The sequence below is a fragment of the Morone saxatilis genome, unplaced genomic scaffold (assembly GCF_004916995.1).
Source record: "Morone saxatilis isolate NCDOM2014 unplaced genomic scaffold, NCSU_SB_2.0 Contig16, whole genome shotgun sequence".
NCBI lineage: Eukaryota > Metazoa > Chordata > Actinopteri > Moronidae > Morone > Morone saxatilis.
In genome coordinates this window covers 12589783-12607739 of record NW_023339718.1, presented here as the reverse complement: position 1 = coordinate 12607739, position 17957 = coordinate 12589783, and the positions used below count along the sequence as shown (strand labels likewise).

The following is a 17957-nucleotide window of genomic DNA, read 5'->3' as shown; positions in this document are numbered from 1 at the left end:
TATATGACCTACATAAGCACACATGACCATCAGAGAGCAGATTGGCTATTATAGTTATCCGTAATGCATGCTACCGCTACCGCTTTTGTCCACAAGGCTGCCAGAATCAGCAAAAAAATAAATATGTTGCTGATTTAAGAGAGTTCTAGTTTCACTTTGGTTCTTTTTTTCTATGCTACTCCTCAGTCTGCCAAACTGCTTAAAACCCTTTAAGCCTATAAACTTGATTTAGTTCTAAGGATATATTTTATACATGCAGAACGCTGCTGTTGGATCTTCTTCTTAGCAGCTATCCTTCTATTACAGAGAATTTCCCCAACCATGTGCTCTCCATCCCATTATCTACTCCCATATTTTTACCTGCTGCTTTTTTAGTTTCCAACTTTGTATTTAACTTAAGACACCATATCCCACATAAGGCCCCGACTTCGCTGCTGAGAGCAAACACACCCACTGCTTGTCTTTGAAGCAGATGTGACTGCCAGATGGACCAAACCTCTGCCTCTTTACCACTGGTTACCACCTCTGTGGCCATGAACAAAGCCTCACTCAACAGGATCAATCTATCAGGGTCTGAGGAGCCAGTCCTCCTGAGACACATAAACAGACGCTCAGGAAAGGTTGGGGAGAAAAACAAAGAATGTGTGTGTGTGTTGGTAGTGTGTGTCGTGTGTGTGTGTTTGTGTGTCTCTTAAGACAGATCGAGACAAACGACTACCACTGGCTATAATCACTCTGGTAAGCCTTTAAATATATAGGAGCATCTCCAAACGTCTACTCTCGGCTTGTTATGTGGCTGTCTCTACAACAGACATAAAAATGCTGCAGAAACAGCATAACCCACAGAATTTCAGGAAGGCTCTATTAGGTCCCCAAGTGGAACAACAAAATGGTTTTAAAAGAACCCCAAAAGCACAATGTTTACCGATACTCAGCTCAACAATTTCTGCAACCTACTAGATGTGTCTGAGAGAAAGAGCATTGGGTAAAAGGTCAAATATAGACAGTTTTAGGTGAAAAGCCAAGGGCAGAAAGCAGGTGTCAGGATTGGAGTTTATACGGTGGTAGGCTTGAGAAAGGCACAGACTGTGTGTATTTGCTCATGCTATCAGTGGCGGCTTTGTGTTTACAGATGTTTTAGCGGTTGTTGAGGAAGACCAGGGCTAGACTACCACAGAGCTTGCCAGAGACCATTTCAACCATTGAAGAAGGTTGGCCAGACAGAATGTTTGATGGTTTGACCTTACCTGGCTATCAGCGATTTGTCTGGGAGCTTATCAGAAAAGTAGTGCAAACCCAAAAACATTTGCTACAGTTTGTTAAAAAATATAAAGTCAAAAAGCCTGAGGGCAAAGACATAAAGCTTGAAACTCTGTGTGGTTTACTAATTCATTTACAGTACTGTGCAGACACCTGTATGTTTGTGTACATCTGTTTTACACTGGTGCTTTAAATGTAACATGGCGTTATCAAAATTAAGATTAGCTGTGTTGACCCTTTCTAAGTTAATATTATATAAATATTTCTATAATATAACTATGATATAACTGGCCATTTTGTACACATCATGTAACTGATGGAGCTGCTCTCGTTTTCACATGTTATCACGTGTTTGTGGCAGTATCTTATCAGGATACTCTGATTCTATGCTGTGATTTTCACTCCACTACACCAAAATAAACAATAAAAACACTTACCTTACCCTGTCTGTGTCCCCACTTTTCCCCAACACAAAACCATGACCAAAAGCCATAGCAATAACCAAGAATTTATGACACACAGCCAAAACACAATTAGAATCATTCATTTCTAATCAGAATGCCAATATGGCTATTAACCACAATTACTTAATCTAAATGGGAATGCTTAGAGTATGTTCATACAGATATACTTAAGGCCATGGTATGACAAGCGCTCTTAGAGAAAACACAAGGCGTTGATTCACAACCAAAATCTATGAAACAAAACATGTTGGCTGCTTTGGAACAAGAACTGGCACTAGAATTATTTTCACTTGGAAAAGCCAAACTGGATTTCAACACAAAGAAATAGCAGAGTAGAACAATATGTTACAGCACATAATAATTGAACCAATGTTCTCAAACATTTGTGCTACATCGGTCCACTGAGTGGTTTATTTTTCCCCAAATTGAACTTAACTAACTAATATGTTGCTGAGGAAGATTTTACTTAATTTTGCCCTGATCTGTGCACTTTAGAAAGCAGCAGACTGCACAATGGTACACGCTGACCAAAACCCAGGGAAAGCCCTCCAAAAAAACAGAAAAGAAGAAGGGTGTGGATTTAACTTGCGATAAAAACACAATATGAGTCGGCATTCTCCAGTGCATGCCAGTGGTAATATTTCCAGCTGTTTTTCACTAAACCCGCACAAATAACTTGAATTACCGCCTCATGGTTGTCTTCTTCTGCCAACCCATCAAGCTGCAGATAACATCCATGTTCATTCCATATGTTTGGATCTTTGTTCTCCAGGAGACTCAGGCTCTCCTCTAGTGTGTCTCTCTCCTTTCATGCATGTTGTCTTTGTCTCTCTCCTCCTCTGGGTTTGTTCTTTTATCTACCTGTGTGAACAATACGCTTGAGCATTGCTCTTTTGAGTCTTTGTAATCTGCCGTCCTCCATGTATTAACGGAGAAGTCTGGCTCAGGTCTGTTTGGCAATACTTGGGGTGGCTCATCGACTTCCCGGATCCATCACGATTGTAACGTACTGTTGGTTTACTCTGTAAATGCAACATCTTTTGCACATCTGCCCTCAGTTGCTCTTCCTGAGATTTCTCCCATTGTTGTTCCTCATCTGAGTCGAGGCTCTTATCTATATCTATGATAGAGGATGCCATTTGCTGTACAGATGGTGACGTCCCTTTAGACAAATTTTTGATTTGTGATAAAAGGATCTCTAAATATAATTGAGTTTTAGTTGACTTTGTTAATCGTTGTTGTTCTTGTTCTGCTGCATATCTCTTAGTTTGCAAGTCCAATTCCATTTCCTTGTGTTCACGTTTGGCCAAGTTGTAGCTATGACAGTAGACAATGCATATAATATGGATGTTGCTGCAAAGAAGCTATAAATTCTACAACGTAGATATATGTACACACACTTTAACCCGTCAGCACAGAGGATGTATACAATCACCACAGTTGTGAGCACCCAAGATTAGTGTCGCCAATTCAGTATCCAACAAAATGTGAAAAATGGTTACAATGTCCCCTTCTGCTCCTGAGTTAAGGCTCTGAAAAATCGCAAGAAAAGTGTATAGAACATTATGATGTCACAGTGAAGTTGACCTTTGACCTTTCGGAAACTTGAGTCCAAGTGGAGAATTGTGCCAAATTTGAATAAATTCCAGCGTTCATAAGAATTGGATATATGTACAGAAGGATGGACAATCTGAAAACAGAATGCCTCCAGCCTGGAGACAATGCTGTCGTCAGCGCAGAGGCATAAGAAAGAAGTGCCCAAGTGAGTGCCAAACTATTTGTTTGACATAAAGTGGTTCATACATTAAATACCAGCTAAATCAAGTTGCAAAAATAATAGAAATAAAATTTCCAATGCTGTTAGCTAGACTATTAATGACTGAAATGACATTTAAGTCATATAAAAGCTTTCCATAACTGCACAAACAACATTGTTTAAAGGGATCAGTAGAAAGCCAGTACCAAATGCAAATGGGGGGTACCAAATTTAAATATTATGAGTACATGAGCAGGTACCACTATATCTACATGGATAGGGCTTCAATCAAAGCGCATATCACACAGCCAACCCACCCCCCAGTGTTTACCCAGGTAACGTGTGTGTTTTCAGTTCTGGCAACAGGTGTGTCAGCAGCCAGACAGGCAGAGATGGTTTGGAGATTTCTCAGGTCTCATGCTCTCTGACTCACTTCTTGATGGCAATAAACAGATGCACCTAAGAATATACTGGGAAGACAGTGGCTTGCCAAAATGTACATTTAAGGATGGCTTTTTATTGTTTTGCAAATTGTTTTTTAGTGCCATTAATTACTTTTTTATTATAAAATCCACAGTGTAAGCATTCAGTCGACTTAATTCCCTTATAACCAGGCCCAATATTAATAAAGGGTTGTTTTAGAAAATGCCTGCTTATGCAGCTTCCAGAAACTTCCCTCATAATATACATAAAACCCAGGCATGCAGATAAAGCAAAACCAAAAACGGCAACATTTCCTTTTTTTAAAAAAGATAAAATAAATAATGTTTTGAAAAAGTCAACATCCGAATTGATCCATTTCTTGGGAGTTGCTGTATCTGCACATATTTTTTCTAAATCATGTGCAAGTAGGTAGACTTTAAATAAACAAGAATGTTTTGGCTAAGGTTGCAGGGCCTTTCACCTAATTCCAGCTGTAGTGGCTTCAACCATTAGCGGAAGATGCCAAATTGTCTTTCTCAGTAAATTTTCTAATCTATTCTAACTCTGACCAGTATAAGACAGCATAGTTGATTTTAAAGCTCCTATCTTGGCCACCTATTGCTTTAGGGATTAGGAAGTGGTAAATCAAAAAATGGCCTGTTTTCTCAGCCGCAGCATTCTTTCACCTAATTATTTCAAATAGTTCAGTGACAGCTGGATTAGCTGGCTGAACATCCTGCATCGTCCTGTCCCTGGACTTTGACAGAGAAGCCCCAGCCATATATTTACCCTAGTTCTATTGATCACGAGCCTGTTTGACAAGCCAGACCAGGAAAGTGTGGCGTTTGCTCAACAGTGAACATTTCCACATGTATTTGAGCAAACACAGTATTCTGCAACTGATGTCTGACATAAGACGTGATAACAAGTGTCAACAGCATGCTGTACACAGAACCTCAATCACATTTGTTAATGTTTGATGAGCTCCATGTAGAGAGATTAATAAACTGTCTGAAGAATGATTTGTCTCACATTAATCTATTTCCTCTGCTTATTTGTCCTGACACAAAGCAGTACAAAAACACGGGTAACCTACCTGATGATGTCATGTGGTCCCGGCCCATCATAAATGCTGATCCTGGAGTGGACAGCCAATCCAGGGAGGAAATTAGGAGAAAGAGCAGGAGATTGGAGCAGGAGGACGAGACAGCCATGATGCTGGGAAAAGAGACGGAGGGAAGAATGACAGGGGGACAGACATACAGTGATTATAGTTATCAGTTGGACTCCATGATGACATGCCCACCCTTCCCTCACTACTCTCTACCTCCCTCATTCGTTCTCTCTCTTTATTTCTCTCTGCCCCATGAGCTCAAATTGTGGGTGCCATTTATTTTCAGCTGGTGTATGTGACACCTAACACGGAACAGGGCATAATTCATTATCATGCCTGGTTACTCCAGTAGCATTTGTAAGTTGAATGCTCGAAACATGTTTTTCTGTTTGTCTTTTTGAGTACTCTCCTTAAAACAATTTCTTTATGTGACAAATGAAAATTCTAATCAGACATTCCTTATCATAATATTTCTTTTAAGTTATACCCATTCAAAATTAGTTTGTTATTGGCCATGTTTTTATTATTATAATTATAATAATAATAATAATTATTATTATTATATTATTTTATATAGACATATATCTACTGTATATTTAGAAATGCCAACAGGTAGAGTAATTTGAAACGTAAGCAGAAAGTCACTCTTATGTAAACTCTCATTGGACAAACTAATACTGAATGAAATATCAGGGTAACTGAACCCTTTATCATTGTGCCCGTTAATCCCGGAAACCAGTCACTGATGCCAGGTCTATTTTTTTGAAACGTTATTTTAGGCCATGTTACATGACTCTTTTATAACGATAACCACACGTGGTAATATTAAACCTGCATGAACATTATTGGGCCATTTGGGGACAACAGAAACAAGCTGTAAACACAATACTGACACATTATCATCTTTTAAGTTGATATGGCAAAATACTTGCTTATTTACAATTCCAGTAGATAGGGGGCAACACTAGAACTCATTTAGAGTCAGGTCTCTCAACACCTAATGAATCCAAGTCCAATATTCATTCTCCTTTTAGCTCTGTTTTGGTCCTCATCAACTCCTGAGAGACATATGTGGCCGTTTAGCTGCTAAATGCTCCATTACGTTCACCAGCTAGTCGCTACCCTTGTCTGCCGATTGGTGCTGAGCAGGTGGTGTACACAGTGGGGGGAAAAGCTGCCATAAAAGCAACAACTGCCTGCTGTGGATGACAGTAGTGAACCAATAAAGCTGTGGGCAGTAAAAAAAATAAGAAAAGAAAAGAAGAAAGACACTAAAATGCTCCATAGAGCTAAGGAGAACTGCACAGTCAGGTAAAACCATCGGCGTGTTCACAACATTCACATTACACATAGCCTTTGATACATTGTTGATACACAAATATTGATCATAGCAGATTTAACCTTCTCAAATTCCAAACCAAATCAATTCCACATCAACAAGCCGCAGTGAGTATGATTTTTGGGTTCCAATTATCACATGCTGTAGCAAAATACAAGAGAATCTAGAAAGACTTCTTTGCAAAATTTGTACCACACCAACATAGCAACATGTCCCATGAGCTTGACTCCCCTTCTCAAAACTAGACTTAAATTTCCCAACAAAACCTTTCACACAGAAATGTGTCATCCAGGTCATCTACTGTAGCTACAACTAAAATTGGATTAGATTTTTTTTTTATAACAGCATATGGCCAGTGATATAGAGAAAACAACTTCCTGGTCTATAAGCTAGTGTTGGCTGGCAAGTTCTACCAGTCAAGTCCAACCTCTAAATATAGGCCAAACTTTCTGTCCGCACCCTTGGCTATTTACAGCTGTGTCTCCACAACTTCACTGAGTTTCCAACAACCCCAAATGTGGAGGCTATGTTTCTGAGGGCTACACTGCCAGTATTTCACCCAGTTCTGGTGTAGAACCCTTTGAGCCACATATAACTACAGTGAGATATAAAGCGTATCAAAATTTCCTGTATGTTTTTACAGACGCCATGCCTAGAAATAGTAAGTCAAAACATTGTTTCCCAGCATTTTCTACTTTCATATATAGTGACTACTACTGAGCAGGTATAGTAAGGTCGCCTCAGGCACATTTCCAAGACTGACAAGCTTGTGAATGAAGCAGAAACAGACAAACACACAACAAAAACAATGCACCAAGGACACAAAAAGAAGAACCATCTTCTTTGTGAATTTTAAGTTTGTAAAATGGACTAGTCACTGAAAAAATATTGAGTCAATGCAAACGTTAAATCATAAGTGTGTGTGTAGATGAATTCCAAGTGTCTGTGTGTATGGCCAAGAGGCCATACAAGGCCAAGTTATACAATGCAAGAATTTATGGCAGAGAGCTGTCAAGCAGCAGGCTCATCTGGCCTGACTAAAATGCTCCATTTACAATCAATTACTGCTTATTTTCTGCATTTGACATCTTGCCCAAGTTCGTCCTCACACCCTCTCTGTCTCCCTCTCCCTTCAGGTTTGACAATCTGTCATTCTAAAATCATTAAAAAACGTCTAATTTTCCCTCATCAAAAGCTAAACTTAACAATCCCACTGATGAGCACTTTAAAATCCGTTTTCTTTCTGACTACGGGAGGTTTTCCATATTGTCTTTTCTTTCAAAGTTTAACATTCTTTAATCAGCAGAGAAATCAAAGTACTATAGAAGAGGGCCAAACACTCCCTCCACTCCAACATGTGGCCTCATGTTAAGCCTAACATTGGTCTCCCCCTCTCTCTTATGTGAAAGCGTCTGTGAAAGCCCTGGCAAGATTACTGCTTCATCTCCATCTCGTGCACAATTCTCCCCCATTCCTGTCCTGCTCTCGGCCAATTACAGACTCTAAGACTGGCAGGAAGGCTGCCTGAGCCAATCAGAAAAGAGGGAGGCTCAGCCCAGGCCTCCTGGGGTCCCTTGGTAAACATTTAAGGCCTCTGTGGTCAACCTTCCTCCCACTACCTCTGCCCTAAAACGCACACACACATGCATGCAACATCTTGACTTGGCACCCCACTGCCAGCACCATGCCTCTCCCATGTTTCCACAAATCTCTATTAATCATCTGTGTTTGTTGAAAAGGAGCTGACAAGAGAGGGGGAGGAGGTTAGGAGTAGATGGGGTGATGGTGTAAGAGGTGAAGCCAAAGAAAAAGAAAGGTTAGGGGGTGAGGGGTCACATAATCTCTCTGTTAGTCTCTTCTATAGCTGTAGAAGAAAAGCATGCGTGCACACACAGACACACACACAGAGTGATGTTGCAAGCCCAAGTTTAGTTGGAGATTTCTCCAAAGAGAAAGCAGAAGGTTTGCGACCAGGGAGGTAAATGTTCCATTTTGTGAGGTGTGGTCACTCAGAAACACAAACTTTATTTTATCTGCTAGGGCAGTGGTCTCAATCTGGATTGTGGAGTGCACACAGGACCCTGGGTCAAAATATCAAGACCTTATAAAGTAATAAATAAGTCAGTAATCTGATTTATGAAGAGACAAAGGCTCTGATAAGGCAATAAAGATTCAGGTTTGTGAGATTTATTCACACACAATGATATCTACTTAATGGATGGGTTTTTGATAGGGAAGAAAAGAAACAGGTGATACTCATCGAGCAAACACATCAGTCATACCTGAAATATGACTAAGCTTATCTTGCTCCTGAATTCGCTATAAATATAGTGGTGAGATTTGGCTCACTCTTGTTTTGTAGTACTGTAACTTAAATACATAATAGAAGCATTAGCAATATAGACGCGTATATCACTGCTTTTGTCACCAAGTTGGGAGAATTTTTTTTATAATGGATCCTGCGAGCTAGTTCAGGCAGTCAACACGAGCTGCATTGCTATACACACGACATGCTAACTAACCCTAACCCATTTGATTAACATAAATAGTCATTTACAAATATACCGACATCCTGAAAAACCTAAGAAGCAAACTAGAAATTATCGTCTGGAGTGCGCAGATGTTTACTTTTAGGTGGAGAGTACGCATGTAAACACTGATTTATTAACATAATTATCCAATTACATGCATGCACAAACATGAATGCACACAGAAAAATGAGGTCGCCCTTAAATGGGATTATGACCCCATGTTGTGATGGACTTTCTCTGCATTCACAACCGTCAATGCGTTTTTCAACCTCAATCTGTGTGATGTTAAATAGGTAAACAGACACGTGCTCTAATTAAGATATAAGACAGGGGCGTTGATTAATTAACATCAGCCTTTGTGATTCATTCCTGTGATTTCTGAGTGGAGTCAAGTGCTTGTTCCAGAGGATATGAAGTAAAAACGCAAACAGTGTGAGAGAGGTGCTGGCAGAGGTGAGTAGTAACATGTCATTGGAGGTAAAATCAACATGGACAAAGCTCCTCAGAGCGAGTCAAACATTGCAGTTTTGGGCTATCCAAGATGCAAGTACACATCTACGAGAGAAATGTGGTGAAATATATGGTAATCCATTCAAAACAATAGTCCTATGTTGAAACCAGAGATTTAGGATTCAAACTTGCTGCTGCTACAACCCATGTCTATAAGAAAGTGACCAAGCACTGTTTTTCAATGTGTTTTTGCATGGGCATGAGATATTATTTTTAGGGATGTCCCGATCTGATCAATGATTGGCGCTGATAAGGCATTTTTTAACTGACCGTTATCCGCTAAATTGAGCTGTATTGATCCAATCTCTTGTTTCCTTCGCAGGGTTCCTTCCTTGGAGACAGGGCGACAGCCAGTTGAGGTGGGTGACAACCAGTTGAGGTGGTTTTTCTGCACATCCAACTGGGAAGAGACCCTGGTATAGACCCAAAACACATTGGATCCCTTACCTGGCCTGGGAAAACCTCGGGATCCTCAAGGAGAAGTTGGAAATACTGCTACAGAGAGGGACTTCTGTGCTTAGCCTGCTGCCACCGTGAACCGGCCCCAGATAAGCGGAAAGAAATTTATGAATGGATGGGACTCCTTGAGTATTGGAATGCATTATGGTGAATGTAATGCCTCCCATTAGTGCATTCCTGATCTCTCACGCACTCACTATGCACTCATCATTATGTATTTTATTACTTTCTTCAGACACTCTCTCTCATTCATTGTAGAGTTGTTCCGATTCTGATACCAGTATCGAAATTGCTCCGATACTGCCGAAATGCTGGCATCGGTATCGGGCGAGTACTGGGAGTCCAGGCACCGATCCGATGCCACGTAATTTATTAAATTAGTAATCTATTTACTGGTTAGCTCCCATTAAGCCTGGTACAGTTTCTTCTTCGCTGCTCCTTAAAACAGTGGCTCCTGTGCTGCAACCTGGCAGCCTGCTGTTTTAAAGAGGGACGAGGGAGAAATTGATCACGTGACACAGACACACACGTGTGTCAGAGCGGTTGAAGCGAGGCTTGGAGCTAAGCTAAGTAGCACTTTTCATGTCGGCGGTGTGCAATATGCACACAGGAATCTCCCACCAGTAAGACTGCGGACATGTAACATTGTGCAAAGATAAAATCTCAGGGAGTCTTGCCTAATTTTAACACAAAAGCAATTTAATGAAATACCTGAAAGATGCATCACCCTAAAGAGCACGGACAAATGTTTATTTATTTATTTAAGTTGCTGTTGCACCTACTGTTTTTTATACTGTTATATTTAAAATAATTTAAAAATAGAATGGTTGAATTTGCTGTAATTTATTCATGTTTACAAAGGGTTTAACCTGAGCCAGGCTTACCACAATGATCAATCATATCACAGTCATGCAGGCGTAGGTATGATATTTTTTTTTATACATACTGGTATCAGATCGGTACTCGGTATCAGCCCGATACCCACAGCACAAGTATCGGAATCGGTATCGGGAGGGAAGAATGATGGTATCGGAACATCTCTAATTCACTGCAGTCTATCTATCAGTACAGCTCCAAGTGCCTATCTCACTGGACTAATTGAGGGATAAACGAGAACTAAAGGAAGATGTAAATCAATTTAGTATGACCTTGGTAATTACAGTCACTGAATTACCAGCCAGGCCTACATAACAAAATTATTTCTCAAGTAAAGCCAGACAAAAATTCAACCAAAGGCGAGCAACTATAATCATGGAATAAAGCCCATATGAATAAAGCATGAGTGCGATGCCACAAGGAATATTTAATGGCTATAAAACCGCAGTGAGGAACAAGCGGTTTGGGTAAAAATGTGCAAACGTTAGCTAGCCAGTGGTGTATCCAGAATTATGCTTCCACCGCAAATACGTGAACATAAAAGATATACACAAAAAAAAGACCAAGACTTGATATCCAGCCATTGTGCTTTCTTACGTCTTACTTTAAACTGCTGCCTCCTCTGATGTGACTTCTCAGTTTGTGAATAATAACTTTGTTAGGTTGGCCAAAGGCTGAGAGCCCTTAAAACGTCAGATGCCTGGAGGCAGCCTGGAGAGCTTTAAAACATTTGGTAATAATTTAGAAAAGATGTTGGTGGTCTCATCTAGTCACTCTGATCATTTTGTTTTAAAAAGAACTTATTATCACTGAAACAGTTTAAACAACTCTAGAGCAACTTCACATAATAAAATGACAACTATAGGTGCTACAAAATGAGACAAACGCAAAACAAAAACTTCATTGTATGTGTCCTTTAACGGTATGAAGATTAAGACTTAGACTAAGAAATTTAGACTTCATGACTGTACGACAACCACCATACATAATTATACAAATATTGTGGGAAATAATTATACTGTAACATGATCATTTCAATGTGAGGTTTATGTCCACTGTTGGGTCTCTAATAATTACACAAGAATCATGCAAATAGATTTTCAGCCCTGGACCCTCCCTTTCAGCACTAACCTCTTTCTTTAAAATAAACAAAATCTATGTGAACATACCACAGACTTCAACATGAGCATGCATGTTACACCAGACACTGGTGAGGAAGAGTTCACATTAGAAAAGCCCCTCAGACAAAAGGCAGGGCCCAAATACTGCAACTCAACCAGCTACTCCTGCAGTAATAAGCCTTCAACTGTTGGATGTATTTACATGAATTCATTAACCTGTGGCGAGAGGGTGTGTGTATGTGTGTATGTGCACAGCAGAGTGCGTTTGTGGAGAAGGTATAAATACAGACACGGGATGCATTTTTAACCTGCGTGTATGTGTGTCTGTTGGAGCTCTCAGGCATTCAGATCTGGCTTCAGGATGGCTCTAATGTCTCTCCTACTCTTATTTCATAAGAGAGAGTGGAAAACTCGGAGTCAGCAAGCTGGCATGAGGAGAGCCTGTGCTGGAAGCAGATCAGGACACACATCTGCAAACCCCGCTACGGTCTGTGTGTGTGGAGGTGAGAGTAAGAAAGAGTGGGTAGTGTGTATGCACGTGCATGTGTGTATGTATAATATCAAGTGTGCGTATCAGAGCAGGAGCAAGAAAGGTGCGAGCAAGAGACGGAGTCAAGCAGGAACAGAGAAAGTGTTTGCTGTGCAGATCTGAAAATTGATCTATGTGGAAAGGCTCTGCTTTGCAGCATTCCACTGTGTGTGTGCATGCACAGGCATGCAGTGTTTTTTTAAAGAAATTAAAACAAAAGCTGTCAAGTAAAATATATATTTTTTAAATTGCTCCCCAACATCTAACCTTTTCATCTATTACAGCTGCTTGTCATCGGTAAAATAACTGGTTGGTCATTTCAGAGACAATTCATTCAAACTAATCAGACTTGACAGCCACATGTGAACTAATCAGGATTTTGGTTTGAACTTTTTACAATTATTTTGAATGGAACACATTTAGTGCTTGAGGTTATAGAGTTCAATCCCATTTAAAAGAAAAAATAAACACATTTGTTGTTTTGGAGGACTAAGTACAGATGCAGCATGTACCTCTCTAATTTGCTCTAAATCCGGTTGTTTCTCCATCTATGTCAGACACACACACACATCCTGACAACCATGCACAACACTAAAGGCCGAGTGCACACGGACGGAATCTAATGGTTCCCAGAGTGCTCCTGAGCTGTCAAAGGGTATAGAACATTACACAGTATGTAATATTGTATGTGGGAGTGGGGCGAACACTGAGACGGAAACAGATGGAACTAGCAAGTCTTAAAAACTCCTCCTCATCTATTAAAACATCTCTTGATTCAGCTACCTGGTGGATACCCTAATAGCTTCCATTATGCATGTTTCTTATCATGCTTTTTCTCTACATTAGTACTTACTGAGCAACTGTTATAATAATAAATTGTATTTCATATGATTCAGCTATATTCAGATAAATATTATTTTATATTTGTGAAATGCATCAATGCATTTCACATATCAGTGTCAGGGATTGTTGATTATTCCTAATTTGGCTTTTCTAAATTATCACCTTCCAGTGGATGTAATAAACATGCAGTACTCAATATATGTGATTCAACCGTACAATAAAACCTTTTTTGATTTATTACCTTATTGTAGTGTGTGCCTTCTATAGTGGCCAAGTAGGCACACTGCATCTTATCACAGTGTGGTGTGCTTTCTATTTAAAACAGCGGAGGAGCAAAGTTGCTCTCCTGTAGTCAGTAACAGTCAGACGCTCACTGATGAAGAGCACGCAAACTGAGAGGAGAAGCTGACATGGGAAGCTGACATTTCTTGTCATGCATTTTTGAAGCGTTAAAGTAATTTATCCAGTAAGAATCCTAAATATTTGCTGGTTTCAGTTAAAGAAATTGGAGAAAAATAAGCTTTTCTCAGATTCCTATTAATGTAAATTGAATTATTTTGAGTTGTGCATGGTTGATGAAACCCACCAAGCAGTTTAAAGGATCATCTGGAACTTCTTTCATTGATACTTGTCATTATTTGTGGATTAAGCAAAATAGTTACAGACAATACCATCACAATTGCACTCCTCCTGTCATCTACAGTAACATAAGCAGGTATATTATGGTCACTGAAGCAAACTAACTGATCTCCATTGATGCAGATCAATACACACGTCTGTGTCAACAATGAAGCAACACAGGATGTTCAGAGTGTTCTGGCTTTAGCTGTAAAGTTATAGAATTTAAAGGCTTGATCCTGCATTTCTATCACATTTGAATCAGATGTAATCTATTTCTCCCCCAGGGTTTGATATGTATCAGCATGATGTCTGACACAGCACCAGATAAAACTCCCTAAGAGATAACAGTCCAGGTACCGAGGCTACATCCGTCAAGAGCAACCATGGCACTCACTTCATCCCATCCTGGGTGTCCAACTGCGTTTGCAACACCAAGTTCCAGCGGAATTTCAGACAACCTCAAGTTTCTGTGATTTCACGCAGTGCGCATTATGTCAGACAGCAGGTTAAGCATACTCCATGTTCGACCGGATAAAAATTATTTTGCTACGAACAGCCAGCAATGTAAAAAAAAAAGAAAGAAAAAAATGTGATGCATTTTCAGCAAAGTTTTCCCGAGTGGCGCGTTCGCTGCCTAAAACGTGGACTTTTTGGAGACATGGATGAACACACATGAAAAAAGACGCACTGTACGCATTAGAAAACGTAAACGCACTTACTTAAACACGAAGTCCCGAGGCGAAAAAACTGCAAGGACAGCGCAGATCGACTTTTCACAACTTGGTCATCTGATGGCCAGCGTGAGCACCGACAGGCACGAAAAAGTCCTGCTCCTCCACTTCAAGCCTACTCGCCCAGGAAGATCCCTCCGATCGGGATTTTTTCACATCACCCAATCATTGAAATCGGGTCCGTGACGCTTTCCTGTTAAAGATGTTTGTCTTATCTGCTGCTCAGTTCATCATCCAGCTCACTTTCAGAGCTACACACACTACGTAGCTGAGACAGAGCCAGTGTGTGTGTGTGTGTGTGTGTGTGTGTGTCTGTGTGTGTGAGTGTTTCAAATGGCGGTGAGGCGCCCTCATTCGCCAACAATCCAATCTACTCCATTATGGCCACAGAGAGGACAGCCAGAGAGAAAGACTGCCGGGCCAAACTTCCAAAATAAAACCCCCATAGGAGCTGCCACGCTCTCTGGTTGGAGTCAGAGTTAATGAAGTAGCAAAAATAATTGTATGAGGTTATTTATTAAAAGAGAAATAGCCCTAAAACATAGAACAATCTCGTTGGAACATATTTGAATTTTAAACAAATGACCCTGATATTAGATTTTTGTTAAGCAAAGTCACACATATTTTATTTTTAATTAAGGTTATACGTTCTTGCAGACTTGAATAACATTTTGGACCAAATACATTTTCCATTATCGTTATTTTCTTCAGTATAAGGGGCAGCTTTGCTCACATTAAAGGCTGGAGGAGACTGTTTTCCTACAAGATGTATACGACAAGTATGTTTCACAGTACACCACGCTTGTTTGCTCGTCTCTTTCCATATGCAAATACCATTCATTGAGAACCATGTGCGCGGGACCGTGTTTTCAGTAGGAAGGGGAAGCCCTGAATGCGCGCGCGACAGCTTACGTGCACGTGAGTAATAATGTATGACTATGAACAAGTTTGCTTGGAAATAATATAACATCGGGATAAACAGTGGGGTCCATATGGTCGAGGTGGAGGGGAATTAAACGAACAGCTCAGCTGCTGCTGACTCAAAACTGGAAAGAAAAATCTCAATCATGCAGTTTTCTTGTGTTTTATTCAATATATTACTTATGTGTCGTGTTTCAGATACTGTAGATGTCAGTCCTGTTTGTCTTATCTGTCTGTCCTCAATCATCGTCTGTCTACTTTATCTCCTTACCTTGACAGGTTGATAGTGACGCGGCTCAGATCACAGTCAGCTGAGCCCTGCCCAGTGCGTCCGGAGCGTGCCAAACGCACTTTTGGTAATTTATGGCCAGGCTCACCTGGCGCACCTGTGGACCCGAAAGAATACCATGTCATATATGCATGTATGTTATAGCGGTGTGTGTTAGAGCCTGTGATAATCAGAGCCAATGGCATTCACTATACTTTCATCCCGTTTAAACACAGGGCTCATCACAGCCACACGACCACCTCTATGTATCCATAAATACGGGGCTCCAGCAGGTACTTTGGTTGGACGTTAAAGGGAAGCAGCCTCTGCCCTCGTTACCCGGTGTTTTGGGTGGAGACACCGGGTAAGATGGTTGTGAATGGATGGATGTTAGTGGAAAAAGGCGTTTTAATTCATCCACAAATTTTAATGGAACTGTGGGAACTGTTATGTGTCAGTCTCCAATATGTTGATTTACATTGGAAAATAATTTGACCATAACCGACTTGTTTTACGTGCACACGAGCACGGAGGTTTCTGTGGTTATTTTTTGCAACAATCTGGTGCTTGTTGCATCAAATTTTACCAGCGGATCTTCCGTGCGTAATTGTGGCTTGACAGTGCGCATCATCAGTCAAATTAATGACTGCACGTGGAAGATATAGGCCCTGCCTGCTCCCTTCAGATGGCTGTACAGAGAGTCACTACAGGAAATATAGTGCCATGGATTATAGAGCTGGTAAGAATCACATTCATTTTTATTTCTGGCTGGCATTAATAATTGCAATACAACTTTTGTTGTGTGTGAATGTGTAGGCTGAGGATTGCAAAAGTGGAAACAATTAACCAAACATGAATTAAGGGCTTTGCACGATTTTATAAAAGCTTAAATAGGTGTGAATACCAAATACAGTGACCGAAATACTATGGAACACAAGTGCGCTGACCTACAAACAGCTTGCTGTTACGAATATCTGCGTCTGTCTGAAAACTACAGCCTGTGTGGGCTCACGTGGAGGGTCCACTGGAGAAGTGACGCCATGAGAGGCTCGCCCAGAATTTCAGCTGTCAGTGGAAATACTCCCCCCGACCCAAGAGCCAACAATTCGTATGGACGGCCCGCCCCGACACGTGAGAGAAAAAACACACCCATGCGCCCAGCTGTTGTTGCTGGCTTGCAGGTTTTTCTGTGCATACACTGCATGTATGTATTTGCCTGCCTGGACCTTGTGATTGTTTTTCTTTTCAGGATTTGACTTCCAATCGATAATCATCTCAAGGCAAACATCCATCAGGGAAAATACCTTTAACTGCAGTGTTAAAGCCAAAGCAACAGTTCATTTTGCATTAAATTCTGCGTCCTGTTATAGCTTACCTCACTTTATATGCAGCATCTAGAGGTCCCAAACCCCAGTTTATTATCAAAAGGTGTCAAAGTCAAACACATTCATTTAGATTAATTTTAAAAATAATGTTTTAAAAAAAATGAAATGAACACTTATCATTTAATAATCTGTTGTGGCCACGTTTCAAGTGATATGCCTATGTTCAATGATACATAAATACATAAAACAAGTTATAGTACCACAATAATGTAATGTTTTTGAGTTAGAATATCTTCATTTTTGGGCTTTTCCAAGCAAATATTGATATAGGTTATTGTTTGCATAAATCCAGATATATTTCTGCCACACCCACACTTAAATCTCTATTCCACCCTCTTGCCACCCAGTGAATATTTCTTTAGATGCCCCTGATATATCTTGAAGTTAGATCATAAGTCACCCTACAAAATGAGTTAACCTTTTGTTCTCTCCAATAACAGACATGTTTATTAGCCTGTAGCCTCCAGTAGGGCCGAGTTCATGATGTAAGTGGATATTTTAGTGCTAGGGAAACAGCATAAACTGGAACTATTCAACATGGCCAGCTCTAAATAAAAACAAAGACAGAGACAAACAGAGAGACAGACACAGTGACAGAGACACAGATGAGGCCTTGGAGGCTATATTTTCTGCAGTGCCCCTTTTTCTCTCTGGCAATGCACTGATGCACTGTTGACATAATTTGTGATGTGAGGGGAAATAAATGGAATTGGCCTGTCTGTATTGAGTGGAGCCATCCTTGTATTTTTATATCCCTGTCCCCTTCTCGTTTACAAGGTCCACAAGTTATGGCCTGGCTTTTCCAA

At 40.4% G+C, this 17957-nt stretch overlaps 1 protein-coding gene across 1 annotated transcript in view; it reads right to left on the bottom strand.

Annotated features, from left to right (window-relative positions):
• Positions 1–14525, bottom strand: part of ghra (growth hormone receptor a) — a 30718-nt gene extending 16193 nt beyond the window's left edge. Inside the window, exons 1-2 of the mRNA XM_035659008.1 lie at positions 14241–14525; positions 5000–5121 (exon numbers count right to left, since the gene is read on the bottom strand). Of these exons, the coding sequence (XP_035514901.1) occupies positions 5000–5121; positions 14241–14245 (127 nt within the window). The 5' untranslated portion in view covers positions 14246–14525. The remainder of the gene's footprint in view (positions 1–4999; positions 5122–14240) is intronic.
• Positions 14526–17957: the final 3432 nt, after the last annotated feature.